At 35.2% G+C, this 13,444-nt stretch overlaps 1 protein-coding gene across 2 annotated transcripts in view; it reads left to right on the top strand.

Annotated features, from left to right (window-relative positions):
- Positions 1-13,444, top strand: part of CRISPLD1 (cysteine rich secretory protein LCCL domain containing 1) — a 39,322-nt gene that overhangs the window by 21,096 nt on the left and 4,782 nt on the right. Inside the window, exons 4-12 of one of the 2 annotated variants that reach the window (XM_049781824.1) lie at positions 709-824; positions 2,828-2,928; positions 4,857-4,997; positions 5,533-5,593; positions 5,700-5,766; positions 5,956-6,086; positions 7,492-7,535; positions 7,635-7,707; positions 12,474-12,549. In XM_049781824.1, coding sequence (XP_049637781.1) covers positions 709-824; positions 2,828-2,928; positions 4,857-4,997; positions 5,533-5,593; positions 5,700-5,766; positions 5,956-6,086; positions 7,492-7,535; positions 7,635-7,707; positions 12,474-12,549 — 810 coding nt within the window. The remainder of the gene's footprint in view (positions 1-708; positions 825-2,827; positions 2,929-4,856; positions 4,998-5,532; positions 5,594-5,699; positions 5,767-5,955; positions 6,087-7,491; positions 7,536-7,634; positions 7,708-12,473; positions 12,550-13,444) is intronic. The other variant, XM_049781825.1, reaches the window with a different exon arrangement.

The raw sequence follows: 13,444 nt of genomic DNA, 5'->3' as shown, positions 1-13,444 counted from the left end.
CTTCACTATGTCTCTGAAAATATGTTCATTTTGACATTGCCTCATTTCATCTTGAATGTGTTTCTTGAATTCAGTTTTATACATGTTTTTAGTCATGTTGTCCTTATCTTAGGCTGCTTTTCTTTTTTTTCAATTTTTAATTTTAATTATGAGAACAAAGATGCAAAGAAAGAGGACAAGTTAAAGTTACAGTGGAAGGACAATCACCCATAAACAGTATTCTCAGAAATCCCCTTGCTGATATCTGAACTTTGAACTTTCAGCCAAAAAACAAGAAAAATAAAACAGAACTCACGTACAATTACTTTGTCCCACAAGTCCCCAGATTGTAATACATAATATTTCTTAGCAGCACACAAAGCAATCTAAAGCCATCACACTTATGTAACTCCTTAAACATTGAAGGCAAAGTACTTTTTTACATTTCCATGCACATGCATATTAGTTTAAGTTAACCTCAGAATTTTAAGTGGGTTGTTTTTCTTAAGGATTAGAGTCAAAGGAGCATAGTAAAAATGGTGTTAGAGAGGCAATTATTGTTTGCATAGGCCCACCAAAATATGAGGGATGGAAAGGAAAAGCCTTGGCCTAAATACAAGTTTCCTGGCATAAGACCAACTCTAGGCTTTAGGCAATCTAGTTTATCCAATCCAAGTCATTGTCTGTAGTGTTAGGCTGCTTTTCTGAGCTTTTGTTTCTCTGATATAGGTTGTATGGGCAACAAGTAGCAAAATAGGATGTGCCATCAATTTGTGCCATAATATGAACATATGGGGACAGATATGGCCCAAAGCTGTCTACTTGGTGTGCAACTATTCCCCCAAGTGAGTATTAAAAACACAAATTTTATTTGTAATATTTTCTTAAAAATTTGAAAATAAACCTGATGTTACTGATTCTTTTCTTTTTCTTTTTAATTTTTATTGTGACCAAAGTGCATTACAAATCTTTCACTGCATCATTTATGGTACATAGTGACAATGAATGAGGGGCATTCTCACCACCAGTGCTGTCCTCCCTCTGCCCCTGTTCCCAGTATGCGTCCCATATCTCCCTCCTCTACCCTCCACTATGCTAGTGCAACTGGTCTCCACTTTACAACTTGTTGTAGATTGAGCATCCATTCCACCATCATTGGAGATAAAAAAGATAAGAAAAAGGGGAGAAAAAAATTTGGTGACAACTACCAAAAAAAAAGAAAGAAGAGAGAGAAAAAAAGAAAGAAAAATGAAAGAGAAAAGAAAAATGGACCCAGCAAATAAAAATAAAAATAAATCTCTAAATAATAACCACAAGCATGAAAAAGAAAAAGTGGAAGAAAAAAGAGAAGGAAAATAAAGTCAAAAACTAACAAATCAAAACAAAACAAGAAAAAGTATGGGTGCTGGAGTGGTAGAGTTTGGCGTTCCCCCCCCCCTTTTTTTTTTTTTTGCATAGGCACAGTAAGCATTGGGGAAGAAAGGGAATTCCCGTGGCCTAAGAGATTCAGGCTTTCTCCATCCTTGAAGCATACCATCATGGGACCAACCCCTGGTTCCATATATACTCATTACCCCATCCCAAAGGCTTTTTTTTTTTTTTTGATGCCAGGAAAGTTTCCTCTCGGTTGTGTGTGAGAAAATCAAGCCACTGTAGCTAGCGATCTTGGTATTTGCGCAGGTTATAGGTCAGGGTCTAGGATAGAGTCTCTAGGTTCTAGAGGTTCCTGTCCATCGTTGTTGTGGTGTTCAGTCTTCTGTAACACTTGCTCCCTCTTTTCGTTCAGTCCCTAAGCCGAAGCCTAGGATGTTATGGATCCAAGGGTTCTGCTCAGTCTCTGTTGTCCAAGTTGGGCCTCTGCAGTAAGACATCTTGTTGTTGTTGTTTTTTATGTGTCCTGGACTACAGCCTAGGGTAGGGTTTTCCTTATTAGTCCCAAGGTAGGCTCTGTTCAGTCACAGTTGTCCAAGTCAGTTTTCTGTTGTTGGTGCTCTTGTTTTTCACAGTTCAATACTAATTATTTTCATAGTTTTATTTTTGGGGTATATTGTTTTAACTCAATTTATTTAAAGGAAACAAATATGACTGCTTGCTGCATAAAACCAGTGTTTGAAAGGAATATAAAAATTGAAAAGTTGATAACTGTGGACACAGAAATTGTATTATTTTCCCTCCGGTTGTATTCAATGAACAATTATTCATTATAAATTTGCAATCATTTTGACCTTATTGGAGATTAGGAAATATAGATTCACTAAGGAATGTATTTTTACCTATATAGAGACTATTCAAATGTCTATGTTGAAAACATACAATTAGGGGCCGGCGAGGTGGCACTAGAGGTAAGGTGTCTGTCTTGCAAGCACTAGCCAAGGAAGGACCACGGTTCAATCCCCGGCATCCCATATGGCTCCACCATGCCAGGGGCAATTTCTGAGCACTTAGCCAGGAGTAACCCCTGAGCATCAAACGGGTGTGGTCCGAAAAACCAAAAAAAAAGAAAACATACAACTAAGAGTCTTAATCTGAGACAGACTTAATCTGTCTCAACTATGGTATTGTTAAAAACATAAAGAATATAAATAAATATTCTAGACCAGAGTTTGGGGTACTACAAAATTTAATATTTCAGTTTTTAACAATATATAACATTATTTAATACATTTCAAGGTAATAAAGCAGCAATCTATATTTAAATTTAGTAGCCAAAAGAACTCTGTGATGAAATATTTAATGCATTATATCTATAAGCAAATAATATTTAGAATAATTTCTGTGTAGTTACATTTTGTGTTGTATACACTGTGCTAATAGGCCAAATTTTGATACAGTTGATAATCTCTTTAAGGGGAAATTGGTGGGGCCACGCCCCCTACAAACACGGACGACCCTGTTCTGCTTGCCCGCCTAGTTTTGGAGGGGGCTGCAGAGAAAATCTATGCTACAAAGGTATGTGCTATTTTGTTGTAGTATTCAGTTTGTTTAGATTTTATGTCAACTTGTGCACTGGTTTCTATTTACAAATCCAAACGTGCATTTAATTATGGCGTGAAGTTTCAGTAATCGATTTCTTATGTTGGAAGATTTTAAATGGGAAAAAATTATTTATAGGGCCGGAGATGTACAGTGGTTAGAACCCATGCATAGCTAATCCAGGTATAGTCATGGCCACCACATGATTCTTCAAACATCTAAATGCTTTAGGTTCCTGAACATTTCCAGGTGGTCCTTTGTCCCCCACCCACACAGAAGAGTCTGACCAGTACTGCATCCATGGGTTCCATTGAACTGCCAGAAGAAGTGCTTCCACACTCCTAGTCTAATAGAAATAATATTTTAGTTTTTAGTAGTTTGTTATATGAATATATATATATATATATATATATATATATATATATATATATATATATCCATGATTGTTTCAAATAACCCTTCCTTATTCTTTTTTAAGAGTAGGCTAGAGTGACAAGAATATTTATATTCCTAAAATATTATTATGTTTGGTGATTAAGTTGTATTTTTATGGCAGAATTTATGATCTTTAGCACCATTTATTTTTGTCCATGAAAAATTTATTACAAAATCTTTATCTAGAGTCTTACAGACAATAATGAATTCTACTGATTTGCAGCAAAGTAGTATAATTTGTCCTGCAAAACTAACAGTAAGATTGTTTTAGCAATGTTGCAAAACTATTGGATAAGTTGTTTGCTCAAATACATTTATTGTTAATATAAGAGGGGTGTTAACAGAAAGTTAACCCGATATGGCACAATGTTTTTAAAGTAACAGCTTTATAGGGTGTCCCAATGGTCAATTATTTATTCTCTCTGATGACTCTTTAAAATCAATGTAGAGGAGGCTGGAGAGATAGCTTGAAGGTAAGGTGATTGCCTTGCATGCAGAAGGATGGTGGTTTGATTCCCGGCATCCCATATGGTTCCCAGAGCCTGCCAGGAGCGATTTCTGAGTGTAGAGTCAGGAGTGACCCCTGAGCGCTGCCGGGTGTGACCCAAAAACCAAAAAAAAAAAAAATCAGTGTAGAATTAGGACATGTGAATAATTGTAACCACTTGTTAACACTTGTGAATATGTCTATTTTTTTAATATCTGATTATGTACTCATTATTATGTGCAGACAGAAAGTAACCAGGCATGTCACTCTATTGGATGAACCATGTTTTGTTCATAGAAATGGTGACAGCTTTTTCACTGAGTTCAATTTTGTTTCTCATCCCCAAGCCTTCAGCTTACATTCCTATCACTAATAGCTACTGTATTTTATTTAAAGCAGAATTTTCTCTGACATCATAGAAGAAATACATTCTGTGAATTGTATTTTGTATCGTATAATTGAAATTATTATCCATAGTCAAGTTTAAGTTTCTGAAAATCGAATTTATTTTTAAAGAGAAAAATTTTCTTGGAAGCCTAATTGTGAATATCAAGGACATGTCCATCCTTCTTTAGATTATGCTGTTTTTTGGAAATATTTTAAATATAAACTGACTGAAATATTAAAAAAATCATTTCGTTTTGTTAAAAAAATTAAATTCACTTAGCCTTGATCATTTGATCACTGTGTAGACTTCTTGATGTCATGAAACCAATCTCTCACACCATGTTGAATTCAAACAAATTTTAGAATGATTCAATTTAATATTAGCCCAGTGAGAGCAAAAGAATAACAAGTATTCAAGTACATAAATGTATATTTTGTTAACCAGTACAGTCGAAAGCCAAAAGCTATGCTAAAAAGCAGCACTGATTTTTTTTCTCTCTAGTCTAAATGTTGAAAGGCATATAAAGAAAAACATTATTTGCTCATTGGTGCATGGGTAATGTAGATTTCATCTTAAATAAATTCTCTCCAACAGAGGGTTCAGATAGATATCATCCTCCTCGAGAAGAAGAGACAAACGAAATTGAACGTCAGCAGTCACAAGTTCATGATACCCATGTACGGACAAGAGCAGATGATAGTAATAGAAATGAAGTCATAAGCACCCAGCAAATGTGTAAGACCTTTGCATTGTATAAAGAACTTATTAAAAATGTCAGAGTTTATTGAACTGTGCTTTAATTTAATTTCTAATTAATTAGAATATATTTTTAATGCGGGACCTACAGATAGCAAGGAGGGTGCTTGCCTTGCATGTAGCTGACCTAGATTCTATCCCTGGCACTCCATATGGTCCTCTGAGCCAATCAGGAATGATCCTTGAGTGTATAACCTAGATTAAGCACTGATTACTACCAGGTGTATCCCCCCCAAAATTACAATGAAAATAGTAGATTATATATGCTATTCCAGAGAGATAGTACAGCAGTAGGTTGTTTGCCTTGCACGTAGCCTAACCAGGGCTGATGGTGGTTCAAATCCCGGCCTCCCATAAGGTCTCCCGAGCCTGCCAGGAGCAACTTCTGAGCACAGAGTTAGGAGTAACCCCTGAGAGCTGCTGGATGTGCCTCCCAAAACAAACAAATAAAAATAGATTATATATGCTGAACTAAAGTTATTTTTATTGACTAAATTATAATAATATTTTTTAGCCCAAATTGTATCCTGTGAAGTAAGATTAAGAGATCAGTGCAAAGGAACAACCTGCAATAGGTGAGGCTTATTTTTCTCAAAATTCACTCTATGTATATTAGAAACCTTTTAATTTTACACTTATATACAGAGAAACTAAATTTTGTTTTCTAATTCTTTCATTTAGATATGAATGCCCTGCAGGCTGTTTGGATAGTAAAGCTAAAGTTATCGGCAGTGTTCATTATGAAATGGTAAATATTACAAATATATTATTTAGACATAGAGTTATTTCATATAGATATAATCTAATGTGAGCAATTTATTTTATATAAGCATAATTATTTTTCTCAGATACTATTTTAAATAATGTGAGTACAAATTAGTCATCTCCAAAAATCTATTTATATTTTAATATTCTTTCTCTCTTCTTTTTCTGTAAGCAATCCAGCATCTGCAGAGCTGCAATTCATTATGGCATAATAGACAATGATGGTGGTTGGGTAGATATTACCAGACAAGGAAGAAAACATTATTTCATCAAGTCCAATAGAAATGGAATTCAAACAGTTGGGTAAGCACTCAAATGGTCTCTTCAACATGATGATTTTAAACTGTACCATTGAGGTAACACATTCTTTTAAAGTAAAACAGAACTTTTTTTTTTTTTTGGTTTTTGGGTCATACCCAGCAGTGCTCAGGGGTTACTCCTGGCTCTATGCTCAGAAATCACTCCTGGCAGGCTTAGGGGACCATATGGGGTGCCACGATTCGAACCAATGACCTTCTGCATGAGAGGCAAACACCTTATCTCCATGCTATCTCTCTGGCCCCAAAACAGAACATTTTAATTTATAAATAGAAGATGATATTTAAGTTTCATTTCAGCTATGTGATTTCCGAAAGTAAAATATATAAATATGTATTCAAGTTGAATGATGTGCTTATCTTCCTCCTTTTTAGCATTTAATTAAAATTGTGTAAATAAATAAAATATAAAAATCTAAAATCACTCCTGATGTGACACAGTATTTTTAGCTATGAAAAAATATATTTCAAAAAAGGCCAGTAGATTTGCATCTTATTCTCCCTATGTAGGAAAAAGCTTTATGTAATGCAACTGTAGCTTTGTTAATATGATAAATTAGATTAGTAGGTAAAAGAGAATTTTGAAAACTTCTCTTAAAACATACTATACTGGAGGGGCTGGAGCAATAGCGCAGCAGTAGGGCGCTTACCTCACATGCAGCTCACCCAGGACGGATCGCGGTTTGACTCGGCATCCCATATCATCCCATAAGTCAAGAGCAATTTCTGAGCACAGAGCCAGGAGTAACCCCTGAGCGTCACCAGGTGTGGGCCAAAAACCAAAACCAAAACCAAAACCAAAACTATACTTGTGACAGTATAGTATTGGTTTCATGACATATGGCTGATCCTGTTTTTTTTAATATTTATAATGAAATACTATTCTATAATATCAAGATGCTATTTATTTGGTTTCTACTTGATGATAGAATGGATTTAGCATAAAACATATGATATATTCACCTGTAACTAAAGGCCTAAATCTTCCAGTAAGAATGTTTAAAAAGTATTTACATTTCGCCTACTAAGTTTTTCAGTCCTATGACTTCAGTTGAGAGTTTTTTTCATTACTATCCTGATAATGGTAATGAGTGAGAGAAATAGAATGCCTGTCTCGAAGACAGGCAGGGGGATGGCGGAGGAGGGAGATGGGGGCTTTGGTAGTGGGAAGGTTACACTGGTGAAGAGGGCTATATATTTATAACTGAAACCCAAATACCACCATGTTTGTATGTAATCTTGGTTTTTAAATAAATATTTAAAAAATAATAAAATAAAATGACAGACTTAAAAACTAATTACTTACAGATCCTCCAAAAGCTTAAAATCATCTTGATGATGCTGCATATGTGAAAATTACTGAATTTATGTTTTTATGTTTCTATTTGTAGAAAATACCATTCGGCTAATTCCTTCACAGTTTCTAAAGTAACAGGTTAGCATGTTTTAATGTTATTTTCTTACTACCCCTCTTGCTTGTTAATGTTTCTGGAAGATTTGCTTAGTTGTTGTTTTCTGTGTTTTAATTCTTCAGTTCAGTCTATCACTTGTGAAACAACCGTGGAACAACTCTGTCCTTTTCATAAGCCTGCTTCACATTGCCCCAGGTAAGGCTTTTGAAATGTTTTCACTCTTATTCACAGTGAGAAAAGTAAGAAAAGTAATGTTTTTTTTTTCCCAGTGATGATCTATTTTTTTTTATATTCTGTTGTAATTAGGACTTTAAAGCAATATTTCACTTAAAAAATGACATTGGACACCGATGGTCTTATTTCATTGTATGTCTAAAACCCTACTATGAAGGACCTTGTAAATCCTAATGGTTCAATCAAATAAAATATGAAAAATGGGGCCATAAGAATAACATAGTGGGAAGGTAGTGTGCTTGCCTTACACATAGCTGACTCAGGTTTGATTCACAGCATCCTATAGGGTCCCCTGATTACTGCCATCAGTAAATCCTCAGTGCGGAGCAGGAGAAGACTGAGCACTTTGAGTCTGGCCCCCAAACAAAAACAAACAAATAAAATAACATTGTGGGCCGAAGAGATAGTATAGAGGTTCATATACCTGTTTTGCATGCAGCCAGTCTGATTTGTTCCTCTCACCACTGAGGTGTCAGAGCAGAATCAGGTACGATGTAAGCACCATGGCTATGGCCCTGGAGAGCACTCCCAAACCTCTGCCCTGCTGTACCAAGTAGCCCTTGTACAGCAAGGCTAAAACAGCATCATATTCTTGGATCCACACTTTTGAACACCCAGGCTAATTGACTGAGAGTTACCAAAAGGACCCTGAACCCCCCAAACCCCTCCCAACAGAAAAATAACAACAACAACAACAACAATAAAAATAAAAACAATGGAAAAAAGAAGAGTGATTGGTTGTTCACAAGATAATAAAAGATTGTCCTGTCTATATAAAAAGTATCATACTTTGTTTTCTATCCAGAGGGTCTCAATTATTGATTGGCGATGGTGTAAGTCATCAGTCTTTTTGGGGGGAGGGGTTTGGGGCCATACTTGGTAATGCTCAGAGGTTACTCTTGGCTATGCGACTTGGGGGACCGTATGGGACACCAGGGATCGAACTGTGGTCCATCCTGGGTCAGCCTCGTGCAAGGCAAGCACTATCACTCTGGCCCCATCAGTCTTTTACATATGAATAATTAACCTATTTGCTTTGGGGCATAAGATCTTAGCAGATCTCTTTAGAATCTGTTTTATGAGCCTGAGCAAGGAGTTCAGAAGTATTATTCTTAGGGGCTGGGGAGTTAGTAAAGTGGATAAGATGTTTGTTTTGTATCTCATGGTCCCTACTTGAGGTTCCCTGAGCATTGTTGAAAAGACTACCCAAATTCTAATATTTTTATTAGCTAACTTAATTGAAAGCTTTTACATTTTTCAATGTCTTTATTTTTTATTATTTTTATAATAAATAATATATTTAAACATCATGTTTACAAACACGATTGTAGTTGGGTTTTAGCCATAAAAAGCACACACCCCTTTACCAATGCAACATTCCCATCACCAATGTCACCATGTTCCTCTCCCCCACCTATATTTATACAAGCTTACTGCCCTCACATATTAACATTGTTATGATAATTCTCAGTGCAGTTATTTCTCTAACTTCACTTACCACTCTGTGGTGAGCTTCATATTATGAATCGGTCCTTCTGGTCCTCATCTCTGGGAATTATTTCAATAATGTCTTATATTTTTCTGAAAACTCATAGATGAGTAAGACTATTTTGTGTCTCTCCCTTTGACTTATTTTACTCAGCATAATAGATCCCATGTACATCCATGTATAGGAAAATTTCATGACTTCATCTCTCTTGATGGCTGCATAAGATTCCACTGTGTATATGTACCACAGTCCCTTTAGCCATTCATTTGTTGAAGGGCATCTTGGTTGTAATATCTTTTTATTTAATTACCAGTAAAATAGTTTGTTCAAGAAATTCACTTTGAAAAAAAGTAAGGAGGAAAAGAGAGATGGAGAGAAAGAAAGAGAGAAAAAGAGGGTGGGAGAGGGAGAGAGAAAGAGGGTGCTAGAGATAGGTAGATAGAGAGAACACACAGGCTTCTCCAGAGGGAGAAAGTCAATTCTTCAATATCTCCTTATTTAATCAGCAGGCTATGTAAGTTTTTTAGATAACTTATGGATGTTCTAAATATCTGTTGTTGAGTATCAGTCACACATGTGAAATATTTTTGTTATAAAATTGTAATCTCATTTTATTAGAGCTTTGCCATTTGTACTCTTTTAGCCATTTCAGCCTATATTAAAATTATAGTTTTATAATCCTATGAAAGTTTTAAAATATTTTATAGTTTTCACAAACCCTTGTATTTATGTTTGTATATAGGTAAAAAGAGACAAATTGTTAGCTAAGGCTGATAAATTTTGTGTTGTGATATAGTGAAAAAAGGCAAGAATGTCATATTATTTACTTATCATTAAAGTTCTTAAAATAGTTCCCATATACCAACACTATGTAAGTGAGATACCTTGGCATTGTGATAAAGGTTATATGAACTGAATAGTAAGGATAATTTCTATGAATCATCCAGTGTAGTCTTTCTCTTGTATATACCTAGTAACTGCTATTTGTGCATCTGTAGAGCAGTCTACAGCAATATTGTTCAACAGAAGAAATTATTTAACTAAAGTAGTATTCCATGGGGTCAGAGCAGTGACATAAGTGGTAGGGCATTTGTCTTGCATGAAGCTAACCTAGGATAGACCTTGGTTCAATCTCCCTGCGTCCCATATGGTCCCCCAAGCCAGGAGCGATTTCTGAGTGCATAGCCAGGAGTAACCCCTGAGTGGCACCGGATATGGCCCAAAAACCAAAAAAAAAAAAAAAAGCCTAAAGTAGTATTCCAATATATACCATTCATTGACTTGTTCCAGGAGGGTAACTATCCCTACAAGGGAAATAAAATGCCTTTAATATTAATTTTAACTTTTACTATCACTAATACAAAAAACAGTGCAAGTAAACAGCTCTACATAATATTTACATTAGGTAGACTAGACATGTCACCTCCTATTTTCTATTTGAATTTAATGAAGCAAATATTGTATGCATTCATATGATTGTGGAAAATAGAGTTAAGGGACAGAGTTGGAAGCAGTGAAATTATAGTAAAAATCGTCACAAGTGTCCAGATGGCAGATAAATAAGTCCAGATTCACAATAATTAAGATGCTTATTAGTGATCTGATTTGGGATGTTTTAATGTATAACTAATTGAAATTATTTGAAAGCAGTTTGTAAGGTTTGAAATAAAAAGTTTAAAAAGAAAAATTTCTGGGCCAGAGAGATAGCACAGTGGTAGGGCATTTGCCTTGTACACAGCCCATCCAAGATGGACAGTGGTTTGAATCTCGATCCCAGCATCCCATATGGTCCCCCGAGCCTGCTAGGAGCGACTTCTGAGTGCAGAGCCAAGAGTAACCCCTAAAAGCCACTGGGTGTGGATTTTTTTGTGAATCTCTATATAAAGCAGATTTATGGAATGCGATATTTAAAATTTTGGTTTTAAATCATTTGAAATTGAGATATTTGTTCTTTCTAAGTGAAGATGTTGAATAGCAGAAGTATAGACACAACTGGAATTGAGAAGTTGTCTCAATAAATACAGATATTTGGAAATAGCCTATAAGTGATTAAATCATATCAATTACAATGAATGTGAATATGCAGAAGAAAAAGGATCAGATATATAAGGCAGGCATTCCAATTTTTAAAGGTTATCTTCTCTAAGTAAGATCTTTTAGACACATAATACAAAATTCTTAGATTTTTAGAGATCATGTGACTTGTCCTGGTTCTAATCCTGCTTATTGTTTCCTAAATACTGCCAAAAGTGACCCCTAAGCACAGAAAGGACATGAATTTGTGGCTCAGTGGCAAGTACGAGAGTGAGAGAAAGATCTTTTTGTTTTTGTTTTTGTTTTTGTTTTTGGGCCACACCCAGCGATGCTCAGAGGTTATTCCTGGCTGTCTGCTCAGAAATAGCTCCTGGCAGGCATGGGGGACCATATGGGACACCGGGATTCGAACCAACCACCTTTGGTCCTGGATCAGCTGCTTGCAAGGCAAACACCGCTGTGCTATCTCTCCGGGCCCAGATCTTTTTTTTTTTTTTAAGAAGATTAAGCTTTGTGGTGATGTTCATGAAGTGGGCTGTAACTTCAAGCACTCCTCTCTTTTGTCTCTGAAAATTATTGCAAGAATGTCTTTCATTTTTCTTAAAACCCATAGATGAGTGAGACCATTTTGCATCTTTCTCTCTCTCTCTGACTTATTTCACTCAGCATAATAGATTCCATGTACATCCATGTATAGGAAAATTTCATGACTTCATCTCTCCTGATGGCTGCATAATATTCCATTGTGTATATGTACCACAGTCCCTTTAGCCATTCATCTGTTGAAGGGCATCTTGGTTGTTTCCAGAGTCTTACTATGGTAAATAGTGCTGAATAAATATAGGTGTAAGGAAGAGATTTTTGTATTGTATTTTTGTGTTCCTAGGATATAATTCTAGGAGTGGTATAGCTGGATCATAGCTCAAGAATGTAGCACTGGTAATGGGGGGGTGTCCTCTTATATGACAGAAACACAACCATAATTATGTTTGTAACCAAGGTGTTTAAATAAAAACTTTTATTTAAAAAAAGATTAAGCTTAACTGGGGGTAGCTTCTATAGAAAACATACTAGCTTTATAATCCTGATTGGAGATATATATATAAGATATATATATATATATATATTTGAATATACATGCTTAGGGTTTTCTAATGTAGGTTGAAGGAAACAACTGCTTGATGTCCTTTTTATTTTTTTCCAGAGTCTATTGCCCTCGAAATTGCATGCAGGCAAACCCACATTATGCTCGTGTCATTGGAACTAGAATTTATTCTGATGTAAGTATCTTAATGTATACAAATTTTGTTTTTCTGTTTGTGTATATACACACATATACCTACAGAATAAAAACATGTATATATAAACTTAGGAACAGAATTTGGAAACAGATTCTTTTAGCTCCAGATTCGCAGGAGAGTTCATCTTTATTGTCATTGAAAAGATGAATTTCCATATATAAATAAGTATGTAAACATGTAATTCTTTGTTTTTACTAGAATTTTCTCTGTATCTTACACACATATCTTATTTTAAATACTTGATGAACACTTTGTTTATTTTAGCTCTTCAGTGTTTGAAATATAAATTGGGTAATTAATAATTTGTTAAATATGTGTTATATGTTATTTTCTTATCTCTGTGCTCAAGTAGTGACTTTATATGTATTTTTGCTAAATACACAAAGCATACACATCACTGAAATATGAATATAATTATATTCAGCTTTATGTAAGATGTGTATGCTTTGTGTATTTAGCAAAAAAAATAACACCAGTGGGATCAAAAAGATCCATGTATGAATAAGGTAGATTACTTTCCAGAAATAGTTCATTTCATTATTTTGGATTTCTGAAAGATACCTTTCTGTATTAAGCATTTTAGGAGAAAACTAGGATAAAATAAAAGTTAAAATATAGTTTAGAGGGGCCTGAGCGATAGCATGGAGGTCTGATGGTGGTTTGAATCCCGGCATCCCCATATGGTCCCCTGAGCCTGCCAGGAGCGATCTCTGAGTGTAGAGTCAGGAGTAACCCCTGAATGCTGCCAGGTATAATCACACCCCCCAAATCTGGTATAGAGTTTAATGGCCAAAAAAAAAGAGTTGACTTTTAGAAGTCAGTAGATTTTTTTAAAGTAAATTAAAGTAAAAAACCTAAAAGTAAATTTAGGCTT

The sequence above is a fragment of the Suncus etruscus genome, chromosome 10 (assembly GCF_024139225.1).
Source record: "Suncus etruscus isolate mSunEtr1 chromosome 10, mSunEtr1.pri.cur, whole genome shotgun sequence".
Lineage (NCBI taxonomy): Eukaryota > Metazoa > Chordata > Mammalia > Eulipotyphla > Soricidae > Suncus > Suncus etruscus.
This window is presented reverse-complemented; position numbering and strand designations above follow the sequence as displayed.